The sequence below is a fragment of the Canis lupus genome, chromosome 28 (genome assembly GCF_003254725.2).
Source record: "Canis lupus dingo isolate Sandy chromosome 28, ASM325472v2, whole genome shotgun sequence".
NCBI lineage: Eukaryota > Metazoa > Chordata > Mammalia > Carnivora > Canidae > Canis > Canis lupus.
The window spans coordinates 36,902,311-36,917,620 of NC_064270.1; the positions used below are offsets into that span (position 1 = coordinate 36,902,311).

At 50.7% G+C, this 15,310-nt stretch overlaps 1 protein-coding gene across 1 annotated transcript; it reads right to left on the minus strand.

Moving 5' to 3' along the window:
• Nucleotides 1–230: 230 nt before the first annotated feature.
• On the minus strand, nucleotides 231–15,310 carry CLRN3 (clarin 3). Its single transcript, XM_025467635.2, has 3 exons — nucleotides 14,884–15,310; nucleotides 7,366–7,545; nucleotides 231–2,715 (listed from the first exon to the last, which is right to left on the minus strand). Exons 1-3 carry the CDS (start codon nucleotides 15,110–15,112, stop codon nucleotides 2,435–2,437), a joined length of 690 nt encoding a protein of 229 aa, XP_025323420.1. The 5' UTR covers nucleotides 15,113–15,310; the 3' UTR covers nucleotides 231–2,434.

A 15,310-nucleotide genomic window follows, 5' to 3' on the forward strand; every position in this document is an offset into this window, starting at 1 on the left:
TATTTATTTATTCATGAGAGACACAGAGGCAGAGGCACAGGCAGAAGGAGAAGCAGGCACCATGCATGGAGCCTGATGTGGGATCCCGGGTCTCCAGGATCACACCCTGGGCCAAAGGCAGCACTAAACCACTGAGCCACCCAGGGATCCCCTCACTTTGAGTAAAGAATTAATTTCCCTAAAATTATCATCATAGACCCTGTGTTATTATGATATTGAAGAGGACAATATTCTATGTGATTTATTTATTTTTCAAGTGTGCATGAATCTTGTCATCCAGCTCATCGTCATAAGACCACATGGGCTAATTGTGGGGGGGGGGGTGTCATATCATGACCGCTGGAACCTTCTAATTCCACAGAATAGTTCAGACCTTCAAAATCGTGCTTCATGTGGTTCCATGACAACAAACATAATGCACATTCATGAAGTAATTTTAGAACAGCCAATCACGGCTACGTCTAGGAGAAGTCTGCAGACTTCATTCTTCCTTAAGATTTCTAAGGAACACACAGAGTTTCTACCTTCAGACACAGTAAGAGTCAAGCTCTTCATCCCCAGAACTGTGAGCTGTACTTCCACATACCAGATTCCTGTTTTGAATGGTTCTTTAAAGGTCATCTGTGATATAAGGCTTGAGATAGTTCACACTCTGAGATGAGGAAAATGAGGAAACATGGTCTTTATATTTCGTAGTGTCCTTTGCATTAACATGGAGTGTGAGCGCCTACCTATTCAGCGATGATTTGCATGATTTGTTACCCATACCTGTTTCCTCTTCTATTGCTTGTCCACATTATCCAAGCCCGACATAAAATCCAACTTTCAAAGAACATGAATGTTTTCAGTTTCAAAGAGCTTAGAACCTTTTCACTGTTGAGAATCATATTTTTAATACGTCCAATGTTGCACAGCAAGTTAATTTATTAGCGTAACCTGGACTTGGGGGTGGGCGGTTATAGAGGACCGACCTTTCAGAGAATCAGCACAGTCTGGTGACTAAGTACCTGTTTTATGTGGAATTTAACAACTGCGTTTGGAATGTTTGTCCTGACTTCTCCACAGTAAGCTCTGCCGCGGCAGGTACCTGGGTTAGCACAGTGCTAATTGCATCATCATAGGTAGTCAATGGGCGTTTTTTTGAATGAAAAATATTATTTCTAAGGAAGATTGTTGGAATATAGTAGATAAGAAGGTCATGAATCTCTAACAGCTTCATAAAGGATATATCTTTCTGTCCAAAGAGCTGCTGCTTCAAAAATTACACTAATAGATTTCTGCTCTGTTTGGCTTTGGTTCAATCAAGACTCGACGGGTCATGATTTCAGGATCCTGTCAATGCAAAACCTGACTGATTTGTGGGACATTCAGGTCCAAAAGATCCTCAGAGGGATTTTCTAGAAGAATATCCTACTGGGAAAGTAGGTCTAATCCATTCTGGAGTTTTTCAAAAATTTCCTGATTGGCCATTGTGTTCTTTGGAGTCTGCGAACGCATTTTACTCACATGTTCTTAGAGGCCAACCCAACCTCTGTGTTCTGCATCTGCCTAGCCTTGACTTGGGGAATGCCTGCAAGCTCAGAGCTCGAAGCCACAGCTTAGCCTTTGGCTGGGCAGGAAGCCACTGATGGCTGATACACTCCCATCCGGCCAACTATACTGTGTCAACAGCAAAGGGCTGGTTACTAGAACTTGTGGCAATGTTATATTTCCCTTTTTGACTAATTAACCACAATCCTTTTAAACCAGAGATACATATAGACTCCCTTGTGTGAAGGCTTTAGGACTGTAATTTTTATCTTTCTTAAATCTTCTCACTTCCTACTCTCTTCCATACAAAAAGTGCACCTTGGCACCTCAAAAAAATGCATTTGAAGGTCATATATCAGCACTTCTACCCACTACCAGGCTTGAATTATGTTGACAACCGAGGGTCCAGAGGACCAGGGCATTTACTCCCAAGTCTCACCCATCTTTTGCCTCCAATACCCGGTCCTGGAATGATGAGTTCTGATTCCCTCTGTCCCTGGAAGTCTTCACTCAAACAGTGGCATAAAAATACCTGGTCCCTCCTGAGGAGGAGGAGATCGTAGGTGCTAAAGTGCTTTAAACTACTTAAGGGAAAGATCCATACCACAAACCTTTATTGTCTTAGAGAGTGAGACCAGCTCGGGAGGGTCCATAGTCTCATAATCATTTTACGGCTTTGAATCGTGCATGGACTGGAGCGCTTTCCCCTTCATCTTCCCCACCCTAGTGGGAAGAACCCTTTCCAAGGTGACATCATTTATGGAATGTCCTGAGATACAAGACTATCACAAAGTGACAGTCAACCAGGGTTGCATGCTGATTGTCCAGACAAGCGAGCCGGTCGCTGCTGGGGAGCTGATGGACGGTGCAATAGACCTACTGACAAAATTACAGAACACTGGCTTCAGAATAGAATTCCATCTCTTGGAGCAGATTCCATGGGCTTTCTCTCCTCCTGTTTTCGCTGGTATCGGGCCTTCTGGAAGAAAAAAATGATGACCACGGTGACAACATTTAGAAGAATGACGAGCAGCGTGAGCCAAAACGAGTAACCATAGCTGTGGGTCGCTCCTCCGTAGGTGGCTGCTGGATATACAGGGTACAGCGTCTGGGCCAGCTCTTTGGAGAGATGGTTGGATTGTGTGTTCCCCACGAACAGGATCATGGCCACGAAAATCAAGAATGCTGGAAAGAAGATTCAGTCTCATAAATGATATGATACTTTTTTTTTTTTTTTTTTTTACTGTCACTTTCTTTCTTGATGGACCCTGTGCTCTGTGGACAATTACGGACTGTCTACATGGGGATTTACAGTCTTCTAGGTACCGGAGCTTAAAGGAACCATAACACCTGAGCTAGATTCTAGGCACCGACCACTAAAGATGGGGGGCAGCGTCCAGCCAAAGGCAAACATAAGGTTCAAGACCTTTTGCGGAGCCCCTCCCTCAGCCCGTGCCCACACAGCTGCGTGGAATGAACCCTGGAATGAGCAGACAGAAGAGCCAACAAGAAGCTTTCTAGAGAGGAGTGGATGGATGACAAGTACTGAAAGGTCAGAGCATTGCAAACAGAAGAGACCAGGCTACATGAAGACACACAGGGGGCAGTGAGCTCAGAGCCGTGGGGGCCACGAAACAGGTCCTGGCTGATGGGAGCTGCTCTGAGCATCCTGAGCACTGCCCACCAAGGAGGCCACCTCCCTGCAGAGCTGCAGACATTGCCTCAGAGCCCGGACTTGCATCCTGCTCACAGTGGAGGGTGGCGTGTAGCCAGGAAGGGTCTCCTCACTAAACTCGTGTGGGAAGAGAATTTGATCATTGTGTTCTCATCCCTTTTTTTTTTTTTTTTAAATTCTTCACAACATCCTCCCCTGGAGAGTGTGTCTGGGTATTGACTTTGGACAGTCACGTTGGCCCAGGTGAACAGAGTTCTGGAGTCAGAGTGAGCCGAGTTCCAGGGCTCCAGCCACACGGTCCCACACGTGTGCTTCTCTGGGCCTCATGCCTCACCTTCCAAAGGGGATCAGGCTGACCAAGGCAAAGGGTAGACTTGGGGTTGGTTGGAACAGGGCTGGGCTGGGAGTTGGGGAGGCGATGATGGCCAGCGGGCATCGGGTTCTCTCTGAGCTGATGGAATGTTCTAAGAGTGATGGAGGGGAGGGCTGTACATGTCTGTGAACATTTGCCCAGCACTCAACAGACATTCCGGGGTCAACGTGTCCAGGCTGTAGCCCACGCCCAGGGAATTTTCCCAATCCTCCAAACGCCCTGACTCCAGGGCTTTGGTGTGAGGAGAGAGCTTTGACCTTGATGACGGACTTTCATCCTCAGCGTGATGGTTCTGCTTCACAATAATGTGTGCATACGAGAGCCCCCTCCTCTGATGCTCTACGCATCTCACACTCCTTAATTATCCTTCATTACGCTCTTGTGAAATTTCTTATAAAAGCTTAGTCACAAAGGAGTAGGTGAACACAGGGTTGCACTTTTCTCTGCAGTGGGACGTGCTCGGCTTTGATATCAGTTGGGAGGGGCCGCCGCAGACAAGTGCTGACCTGAACCCCTGCACGAAGGAGATGCCTCTCCCTGGCTGCTTCTCCTGGGCTCTGGAGCAGGGGATTTAGAGAGGGATACAGGGGGCCCCGTGGCAGGAGGGGGGAGCTCCCGAAGGCTCAGGAGGCTGTCTCCAGGCCTGGCCTGCCCGCATCAGGCCATGCGACCTGCCCCATCACTTTCTGCTCTCTGGGTTCCTGGGCTGAGGATCACATGTGTTGGGACAATCTGCAAAGTCGTCTCAGGCTCCAACATTTTCTCCATCTACAGTGATATCCCCTGTGGTCAGGGTCGGGCCACCCCAGACCGCTGTGGGGCAAAGGGCAGCTGGGGCTGGAGGGCACGGGAGCTGCCTGGGAGGCTGTGATGCTGTTGTTTCCCTCAAAGCACAGTCTGCTCCTGTTCCTTCAGAACCTTGCTAGGGAGCCCACTTCCTCTTCCCTGCAGCCACGGGGAGCTTGTTCCAAGTCAGCCTGAACGGGGATTTGCGGCACTTCCCTCTGGCTCCAGAGCCCCTGGAGCCAGCCTGACCAAGGTGACCAAGGCTCCTGCCAAGATGACCCGAAGCAAGGGTGTCAATGGCATCTTTGTGCATAAAAGCTGTGTGCAGGCCGAGCCTCACATCATCAGGGTTTTCACTACGTGCTGCACACTCGATGCACGTGTGAGGAAAATCGGGAGTCCTCAGAGGCACAGTCAGGGAAAATCTGGCTTCACAGGGCCCTGGGATCAAGAGGCCATGGGGCAGGGGGGGCGTTCAGAGGAGGCCAGACGTGAAGCCCGACGCCACACACATCTCCCTGCGACCCCTGCTAGACTGCAGACCTCCTTCTTACACATCGACGTCTCCCTACATTTCTCTGCCCCCCAACAGCCTCTTCTGTGTGTTAGAACTTGCCCCAAGCCGGGAAAGGAATTCCGCACAGCTCTCTGCTCTCCCTGGCAGACGATACTTTGTTGTTACAGGTAGGTGGGGATTGAGGGGAAGGCCGTCCGCCCTGCGTTTTTCATGTTTTCCTCCACAAACACGCATCGGCCTCTGCCGCTTGCAAAGTCAGCTTATACTCAGCCGTGGGGACAAAGAGCTGGAAACTCCAGCCTTGCAGAAACAGGGTTTATGAAGCAATGGGCCTTGAGCCCTGCAGGGTGTCGAGCGGCGACGTGGTCCCGGCTTGTCCCTGACGCCCCACGCCCAATCCTGCTTTGGTACAGGCACCTGATTCCCCAGCCCCAGCTCTGAGGGGTCGGGTGTCCCAGGACCAGGTGGTCAGCCAGGGAGTTCAACCCCACTGGAGGCCACGGAGATTGTTCCAGGGACGGGAAGGACAATTCTAGTTAGAGATTTGGGGGGAAAGAAGTCCTTTCTCCTGGGGCTGCTGGCAGCCATCCTGCCTCCGAGGGGACCAGCCCCCTGCCTAACGCCAGAGAGAGCACTGGCAAAATCAGGAGACAAGCACTGAGGGGAATCAGAGTTCCGAGGGTGGAGGCCGAGAGCCTGAATCCAGCTGTGCCTGAGGCCACCGTTTTCTTTAGCTGCTTCATTATATGAGCAAAAATTAAAATAATCCTTTTTTTTTTGCCTTGGTAAAGAGTGCTGGGGGGTCCTGCCTTTGGTTCGACTGGGGTGACGGTCATCCTAGGAATAGTGGGGGGAAAGGAAGCTTGGCCTTGGGGAGAGGGTATCTGAGTTTGTAACCAAGTCCTCGGCTCGGCTGCTGGTGCCTTTGTGAGACCAGAGCTGGGCACACCGTGTGGCTGGCCCACAGCCGGTGCCCATTCAATTGCTGGGGGGGGGGGGGGGGGGGTTGGTTGTTTTTACCACCAGGTAATAAGACCACAGGAAGAAAGGAAAGGGCAAGTCATGTGTCATCCACACATGCTAAAGCAGCCCGGCCCCAAATCCTCAGAGCCGAGGAGCGAGCCTGCCGTGTGGCCGTACCTGCAGTCCCAGTTCCCACCGCTGGCCTGGCTTAACGATTACGAATTGCACCCTTAAAAGCATCCCCTTTAGGGGCACCTGGGTGGCTCAGAGGTTGAGCATCTGCCTTTGGCTCAGGGCATGATCCCGGGGTCCTGGGATGGAGTCCCACATCGGGCTCCCTGCAGGGAGCCTGCTTCTCCCTCTGCCTGTGCCTCTGCCTCTCTCTCTGTGTTTCTCATGAATAAATAAACTCTTTTTAAAAATCCCCTTTTGAGCAGTGAATTGCATGGATTTCCCTTGTTCTGTGCCATCTGAGGTGAGCTCATGCAGCTCCTCAACTGTTACTTTGAAGAAGGCCACAGTGCTCGGGTCAGGGGTCAGGGCGCCCCTCCCCTGGGAGCCACAGCCCTGCGGACGGCCACGGCACAAAGCCCCGGGGATCTCTTCCCACCACCTGCCCCGGGCTTGGGCAAGGGTGGCCCCTCACGGAAAGACAAGAGGAAGCTGCCCACTGTCCTCCTCCAGGTTTCCTGTCACCTTAATATCCAGACCCTCTTGCCTGTGCTTGAAAGTTCCTGGCCTCTGTTGAAATGTGCTCCCTGGAACGTGAAGCCACCCCCAGAGGCATCCCGCAGGTACGACAGGCTTCTTCAGATCCGCTCTCAAGAGCAGGTATTCATGGGGGGTGGGGAGAGCAGAGGAAATCTGGCACCTGGCGAGCCAGAGGGACCCCACTGGACCACGGTGGCCGCTGAGCCTCGCGGAGACCCAGGGAGAGCCGCGGTCGCGTACTGTGACTGACGCTCAGATCGGCTCCCCGGCGGCATTCAGCCCCACCCTGACCTTTACCATAAACAGATAAAGCGACCTGGCCACACCGTACAGAATCACCAGGGCTCACAGGTCACCCACAAGAAGGGTGTTGGCCTCAGATTCTCTGGGTGACCTTTGTGGTTCTCTGTGGGGCAGCCATACAGCTGTGTCATGTGTGGATTTTAGCCCACAGTGACTTATTTGGAGGTGAGGCTCCGTGCGGGGACCCCGCCCGATGTGGGACTCGATCCCGGGACCCCAGGATCATGCCCTGGGCTGAAGGCAGACACTCAACTGCTGAGCCCCCCAGGCGTCCCAGCCCACCCGTGCGTTTAAAACAATGTCATTTCCGAGGGGCTTAATAAATGCTGTAGGCTTATACGAATAACCCCCAGGCCCCTGCACACAACTTGGCACAGACTAGGTCTGCTTAATCTCCCCGGCTCTCGCACACACCCTGTGTGTGTTCGTCGTGTGCCCGAGCAGCGGAGAGACGAGACGCGGAGGCCAGCTCTCCGCGGAGCGCCAGGCGTTCCCGGGGACACTCACCACCAAGCCCGCTCCAGGTGTACACCCCCACTGGTCCCAGGAACGTCTGGTAGGGGTTGCTGATGCTGTTGTAGAACGTGAGCCCCGAACTGAGCAGCGAAGCGCACAGGCTGAGGACCAGGAACAGGATCGTCACCAAATGCAGAGTTCTTTGGGAAGAGGTGTTCAATTTCTCTAAAACTAAAGCAGCGTTTGGTAAGCACAGAGCACAGAAAGCAAACACCAAGGCCCCTAGACCAGAGGCTACCCCCCCGCCCCCCCACGCCCAGGCAGGCCTCTGCACTCGGGGTTAGGGATGGCGGGAGACACCCGCCAGGTGCTTGGGTTAGGGATGGCGGGAGGCACCCGCCAGGTGCTTGGGTTAGGGATGGCAGGAGGCACCTGCCAGGTGCTTGGGTTAGGGATGACGGGAGGCACCTGCCAGGTGCTCGGGGTTAGGGATGGCAGGAGGCACCCGCCAGGTGCTCGGGGTTAGGGATGGCGGGAGACATGTGTCAGGTGGGTGGGGACAGGAAGGGGCGGGACCCCAGGATCCGCCTTCCCTGCTTGAATGTGTGTGGCCTCGGGGCTTGGGATAAGCGGCTCGCTATCCCAATTGTAATTTCCCCCAGAAAAGAGGGCGCCCTCCTTGATAAGCTGCCGCAGGGCTGGACAACGTTCCTCGGGGCATCCTGGCCTCAGATGCTTGCCAGTGGGCATTGCCACAGCTCCTCATGGGCGGGGGTCCCTTGCTCTGAGCATTACTGGGCTTCCACTTGGGGACACCTATGGGGGGGCCACCCGGAAAACCTGTGACAGAGAGGATCTGGTCAAGCCTGAGATTTCTGAGGTGAGCCCATTACACAGAAGGTGGGGGGAGGGGCTGATGGGGGTGACCGGGTAGCGGGGAGCCAGAGATGGCCCAGAGACAGGAGATGACAGCCGTGTGTACACCTGAGGTGTCGGCCGCACTTCCCGACTTCACTTTCCTTGGAGCCGGGGCGCCCAGGGCCCGTGTGGCTCAAACGCAGAAGGTGACCGCAGGGCAAACCATCAGAATTCTTTCCAAGCTCAAGTCCTCTCAGTTCTAACAGCATTTTATAAAATGTGCATATTTCTTAAGTGCAAAGGAGCTTCCAGGCATGGATATGCACTTGTGCCCAACGAAACACAGATGCCCTGTGCTGTTGGCCATGGGTTCCTGCTTTTGCCACATCCTCCTGCTCCGCCACCAGCCGAGGTCCCTAAGCAGCTGTTTCCTCTGCGTGCGCCTTTGTTTACAACACAGAATGACCAGACACCAGGGGCACGCTGTCCCCACACTTCCCCGTAACCCCAGCCGCGCATTTATAAAACATCTCCAAAGGCTGCCGGTGTGTCTTGGGGTCTTCGGTGATCGCCACCACGTTAAATAAAGTGTTTACCAAGATGTTCTGTGGAAAGCCACAATGACACACGGGAAAAGCAACCTGGGGAGAGGATTTCGGGGTTCATGGTCATATGTTCACGAAGTCTTCGGGAATTGTGAGTTACGAGAACCCTGACAGGGTGGGGAGGTCTGGTAAGACAAAGTCAAAACCTTCTTCTTTCCATTCCTGTTTCTCAGGCCCTGGGAGAGATCGGGAACCGCTCACAGCCTGGCCACAGCTTTAAAGAACAGAAACCGGGCAGCCCGGGGGGCTCAGCGGTTTAGCGTCACCGTCGGCCCAGGGCGTGATCCTGGAGACCTGGGATCGAGTCTCGCATCGGGCTCCCTGCATGGGGCCTGCTTCTCCCTCTGCCTGTGTCTCTGCCTCTGTCTCTCTCTGTGTCTCTCATGAATAAATAAATAAAATCTTTAAAAAAAAAAAAAAAAGAACAGAAACCAGAAAAGCCAGGAAAGACATCCCTTGTTCTCAGGCCCAGGGGCTCCTCATCTCTTCTCTCTCTCTCTCTCTCTGTGTGAACCGGATTGCTTCAAAGAACAGGGTCCCTGGGAACCAGAGGGGGGCCCCGGGACGTGGTGCGCACCAGGGGAGGCGCAGCCAAGCCTGCTCCTGACCTGCATCCTGGCAGCAGGGGGCCCTGTCTTTGCAAGGTGGTCCTTTTCATGCCCTGTCGCCTTCATTACTTAAAAGCTCTTCACTGGTGGTGGCTGCAAGTGATGAATCACTGAATTCTACTCCAGAAACCAACACTGCTCTGCATGTTAACTAGCTAAAATTTACATTAAAAAAAAAAAAAACACCCACAAATAAATAAATAAATAAATAAATAAATAAATAAATAAATAAAAGCTCTTAATTGTGTCGTGCCCAAATGGGCATCTCTACGACCTCTGCCTGGAGTCCTAATGCTTCCTCCAGAGCAACACAGAACCCACTTGCTCCTCTCTGGTCATTGAAGAGAGATGTGAGCCCCCGTGTGATTAACAGCCCACATCTCCAGAATGTTCTTTGGAAGGCGTGATTCCAAAGCTCCCACCAGCCTGCCCCCTGCTCTGTACATATTGACTCTGACTCTAAGCCTCAAAACATGCTGGACAGAGCGGCACAGCTCTCTCTGCCCAAACGGATACCACCCCTCTCTCTTCTCTTCACTTCTAAGCATCTAAATTGTTAATTCTGATTTTTTTCTTTCTTTTCTTTCTTTTTTTTTTTTTTTTTTTTTAAGTCAGCAGTATGCTAGGAGGGAGACAGATTTCCTGTTGCTGGACAGTGGACATTGAGAGGCTACAGAAACCAAACTGGTGGAAAGAGGAGTAGAGACTTGCATGCTGCCCCGTGCAAGCACGACCACGCATCCCTGGGGACCCCGAGAACACAGGGGCCAGAAAAAGGGAGCTATCAGCCCAGCGACATGGCCCCGATGACCTCACCGCCCTTGGCTAGAGAACATTCTGCTCCTCGGCGAGAGAGGCGGGCCTGGGAGCAAAGTTCAACTCACACATGTCCAATCTTCTTGTACCCAGTGGGGACTGGACTGTTTCACAATTTCCGCTCATGAATGACCCCCAGGCTGGCCCAAGTCCTCAGCACAGGCCTCTGTGTTATGCATCTCACGGAAGAACCCTCATGGCATAGGTTAAACTAAAAATGTGGTCCTGCCTGTCCCCACCTATTGCCTGGGTGGGGATGGCTGAGGTCCAATGGGCCACTGCCCCCTGGGTGCCACCTGCACCAGGGAAGCCCTTGGCCTGGGTCTTTCCGAAGGGTCTGAGCACAGGCTGAGACTCTAGCTCTTTGGGTCGCCCTGGAGATGCTGGGGTCGGCGCCTCCTCCTGCATCTGTTTTGAAACCAGTGGATAGGGATCCCTGGGTGGCGCAGCGGTTTGGCACCTGCCTTTGGCCCAGGGCACGATCCTGGAGATCCGAGATCGAATCCCACATTGGGCTCCCGGCATGGAGCCTGCTTCTCCCTCTGCCTGTGTCTCTGCCTCTCTCTCTCTCTCTCTCTCTCTCTCTCTGTGTGTGTGACTATCATAAATAAATAAAAATTAAAAAAAAGAAAGAAACCAGTGGATGATGACCTCAGAGTAGAAGTAGATAAAAAATGGGAAGTAGGCACACCTGTTCAGAGGTGGAGGGTGGGATGCTGCAGAATTTCCAAGTGTGACCATGAGGAAGAATTGCTTCCCATTCCAGTCACCCTGTTTGTCCCTCCCATCAAGGAGGAAGCTCGGAGCTCTCATCAGAAATTTGCTGGGGACCGAATAAACTCTGTGTGGAGCCAATAAGAAATAATTTGGATACTTAACTAGAAAATAGCCATTTTGGTGTGAGGAGAATGTCATCCCTGGAGTGTCCTGGAGAATATTTCTGCCTCATGCGCTTATTAAAAGCTATAAATGGATGTTCCTTTGCAAATGGCGAACATTGCACTTTTTTCAGATTAAACCAGAAAGTGACAATGAGGTTAGGCTTTGTTTTTGACTGTTGGTAACATCTAACAGACATGATTTTTCAGAAGGGCTTCAATTTGGAGCCGACTGACTCATACTTCTCTTTGTATTAATGTAACAATTTAACTTAATTTTAAACTGCCGTATTTTAAAATTCTATTTCAGCCTCTGAGTTTCCTGCCACACAGGTATGACAGCTGTATCTCTCAGCCCCCTCCTGGCTCAGAACTCAGACAATGAAAGCTGGAAATTCAGGGAAAGTTAGCAAGAATGAAGCAGAATAACCCCCACCCGCCCCAGCCCCCCCCCCCCCCCCACTAGCATCTGACAGCTGCTCTCTGCCTACAAAAGTAGCAAATACATTCCGTTCTTTCCTCTTCCTTTTCAGGGCCAAGCGTTGGAATCAGGAAAACCACCTCACAATTGGAACTAATTGCCCGGATTCTGGCAACCTCAGGAAAGAGGCCACGGCTCCCACAGCTGGGACGCAGAAATGTGCTGGGGGCGGTGGGCTGCGTACAGAAATGGGTCATCTGGACATCGGGCTTTCTGTGCGTGGAGATTTAACCCTTCAGGATCCTCTTGCTCTATGGTCTTCCTAGCTCTGGTTTTCCATAAGTTCTCAGAGCCTGGGGGAGAGCCAGTGGCTTTGTGGGTGGGTGCGACCTGCCTCCACCCTCCCTTCAAGCGCTTGGGTCATCAGGGAGGCTGACTTGGTGGGCTCCTCAACCCATGGGCTGCAGTACACCCCTGACCAGCTGGGCCTTCCAGGTCTTCCAAGAAGTCCCCGTTGGCATGCCCAGCCTCTGAGAACTGTATCTGGGTTCTCTCACGGAGAAGCAGGGGGAGTGCATTTCCTGCCCTGTTCAACTCCATCACCCAGCGTGGTCATGTCTCTGGGGACAAACCAGTGGCTCCTCCTCCAAAAAGTAGAGGTGTATAGGGGGAGGGGGTGGGTAAGCAAGAGTACTAAGGAAGAAATCAGCCTCCTTTGTCTCCTCGCAATGAATTTTTTTTTTTCAGCAGATTTACTGTTCTAATTATTTTTATCTTGGGCCAATAGTGCAATTTTGATTCCCCTGAGAACAAACGGGGTGGGTGGAGAAAAGGGACTGGCGGGTGGGGTGGGGGGGGAACAGACTGGGCGAAACTCCCTGTCACTCTCATAGCCACCTGCACTGCCTGATTCAACTGAAGGGGGCCTTTCTCTAGACAGAAGCTATGGCGAGCCCACCAGGCCCAGGAGGCGTGCGCAATGCCCCTCAGCATCCCAGCCCCTCCTTCCCGGACCAGCTGCTCAGGGAAGTGTTTTTGGATTGAAATTCAATATCCAGAACTTTAGGAGCTAGCAAAAGCAAAGTGTCTACTGGTAGACACAGGGGCTGTAAATTTACATCTGGATATTGGACAGATTGAGAGGCCACTAGATGAAGCTAGTGGATCTCCTGGTCGGGCTGAGCTGGCTAAATAATCCAGTCACATTCGGGAGAGTTTCCTTAGCAGGTTTGACCGATTATTTTCCCCAGCCATTGACCTATTGGTGGCCGGGTTCTTTTGGCTTGTTGAAACCAGCCATTGTCACCTCACACTGTGCTGTCATCTCAAAGTCTACAGCCAGAATTGGCACAGTGTGCGGAAACGTAGCCGAGCTTTGCGATACAAACTACCCTTTGGAGATAGATGTTCATTGTGATCTCATCCTGGCCAGGAAGCTGATAGTGTTCACATCTTAAAAGGAAAAGTTAATGTATCACTGCTGGGGAAGGGGAAGTGGCATTTTTACGGATTTTATTTTACTGCCAAGGATTGGTTTCTGATTTGAGCTGAGCCCCGTGTAGTCCTGAGAAACTAGCAGGGCAGCAGCCGTACCTCCAATTCTGCTCTCCAGGGAACACAGGCCCGGGTCTGCAGCAGCTGAACACCATGATATACGTCCTCCTTATGTGACTATCCCCTATCTTACAGAACTGCTTACCAGTCTTCCAAATTCAGTGATTGCTAAAACCATCAGCAGTGAAGACTCCCTAGGCTCTGGGGGGGCCCCAATAGACATTGGCCAGAGCACCTCTGATGTGCTCTTACTGATTAGGGGGTGGCTTATTTTCTACAGCACCTGGACCCTGGGAGAGTGGTGACTTCAGAAAGTTGAACGTGGCTCTGCAGTAACAAAGAATAAAAGTAGAGAGCCAGGCAAAAAAAAATGCAAATAGTGTGCCTGCTTCACGCTGCCATATGGCGCTGCAGTGCCCACTTGGCCCTGTGCCCTTGGGGTCGTCCAAGACCACGTCTCTCCCTGCTAACTCCACACTGTTGTGCTCACTGCCCTCACCCCGGGCTTTAGAGCCAGGCCTGGACCTCCCTCGCCTCCCCTGAGCTCTCCTGACATAGGTAATCAGGGCTCTCACTGAAGCCATGGATCTCGGCTTGGAACCGACTGGTTCCAAACAGACAGCATGAAAATCAAAAAAATCACCGGCTGTTATCTCATATTTAAAATTTTTTCAATGTGTCTGGAGATTTAGGAACTAGTACACATTCTGGTTTTGAAAATGCTATTCACATACTGAATGTGTGACTGTGTGTTTGAAAGTCTTAGTTTCTGGTTGCTGCAAAGGGAATATTCCTTGTCTTTCTGAGACGCTGAGGCCGGTACTGGAGGAGGTGTGTAACATCACTAAAACACCGGAGGAGACCTTGCTCTTGCTAATGTCAAAAGGACAAATTTCATAACTTGGAGATACAACTATGTTGCTCAGGGCTTAAGGCTCAAACTCAAACTAAATATTACATCTATATGAGGTAGAAAATGACCCACATTTATAAGTCAGCATGTAATGCCTGAGTCATAACCCATAATGCTGTCTACCTGCATGCAACACTCCTCAATGCAAAGTCCACTCGAGGTGCTAAATAATTTACAAATGTTGCTTTTAAATTTTGAGAGCATCATGGTATATATTCAGTCTTCGAAAGTCAAATAAGTAGCTAAATTCAGTTTATCATTCTTAATGGATCTTTGTGTTCCACTCCCTAAGAGAGGAGGGCATTATGATGTAAGAAATCAGGAAACAAAATTAGGAATTCCTATAAACCATGCAATTAATAGAATTAATAGATATTTAATATCATGTCCGACACCAGTGAGATATTTTGGAGGTTAAAATCCAAATTCAAGTTGATTAAAGAAACGAACTGCAGATCTAGAAATGAGAGCTGGACTCACTCATATTTTCCACTTCATTTTTTCCTCACCAAGATGCCACTAATGAAGTTCTGGCCAGAGGCTATTGTTCCAACTAAAAATCCCCCGTGAATACAATGAAAAATACTGTTCCCACTATCCTCTCATGTTGGATACCATATCCTGGCTAGATAGACTTATTTATTTGTCAGTAAACTCGATAGTACCGCTTCAACACAGCCTCTGCCAGAACTATGTAGACGGTGGTGCTAATAGACACACCCAGAGTGAGGAAGCTAAAATAATAATGTGGGTGAATTTTCAAAATTTAAAATATATATTCATATCTATGAGCCAGCTCAGAGCTCACAAGGAAATCAGTTTTGAACAGGTATTTGGCCCCAATAGAGGATGACATAAGTCTTACCCCAGTTAACGCAATCTCGCTGTACCCATTCAAAATTAATGTCTCATTTACCTCCAAAGTCTTTGTCTGATTCCTCGAGTCCATGACTGAATTCTTGACGGCTCTTGCCACGGAAGAGTCCGTAGGTGACAATGAGACTACCGTTTGAAGAAGAGTCACTGATAGCGATTCTGCTGCTGACCCATTCTTGGGTCCCGAGCATAGAGCAGACTACGATGAAGGCCCCAAAGCTTGTTAAAAAGCTTGATAGGAACATCAGTATTTTCTTTGTCGTAGGCATCTTCTCGGGAAAGTAGAGGTCCTAAGGTCACAAAAGAAAGCAACGGTCTGCTTATAATATGTTTGGGCCTTATCATTTGATGTCCAGTATTTAGAAATGGAGTCGAATGAATGCTTCTTGTAAAATATAAAAGCTTGCTCTTCGAGGGACAAAATGCCCCGAGGAACATTGGACTATGAATATAGTCGTAAAGATTTA

What these genes read in the sequence shown, in the direction of transcription:
- CLRN3 (XM_025467635.2), bottom strand. Translation starts at nt 15,112, where the DNA reads ATGCCTACGACAAAGAAAATACTGATGTTCCTATCAAGCTTTTTAACA. An exon ending in ATCAGACAAAGACTTTGGAG is followed by an intron (nt 7,546 to 14,883) that starts GTAAATGAGACA and finishes ACGCTGCTTTAG; the next exon opens with TTTTAGAGAAATTGAACACC. An exon ending in CACCTGGAGCGGGCTTGGTG is followed by an intron (nt 2,716 to 7,365) that starts GTGAGTGTCCCC and finishes TCTTCTTTCCAG; the next exon opens with CATTCTTGATTTTCGTGGCC.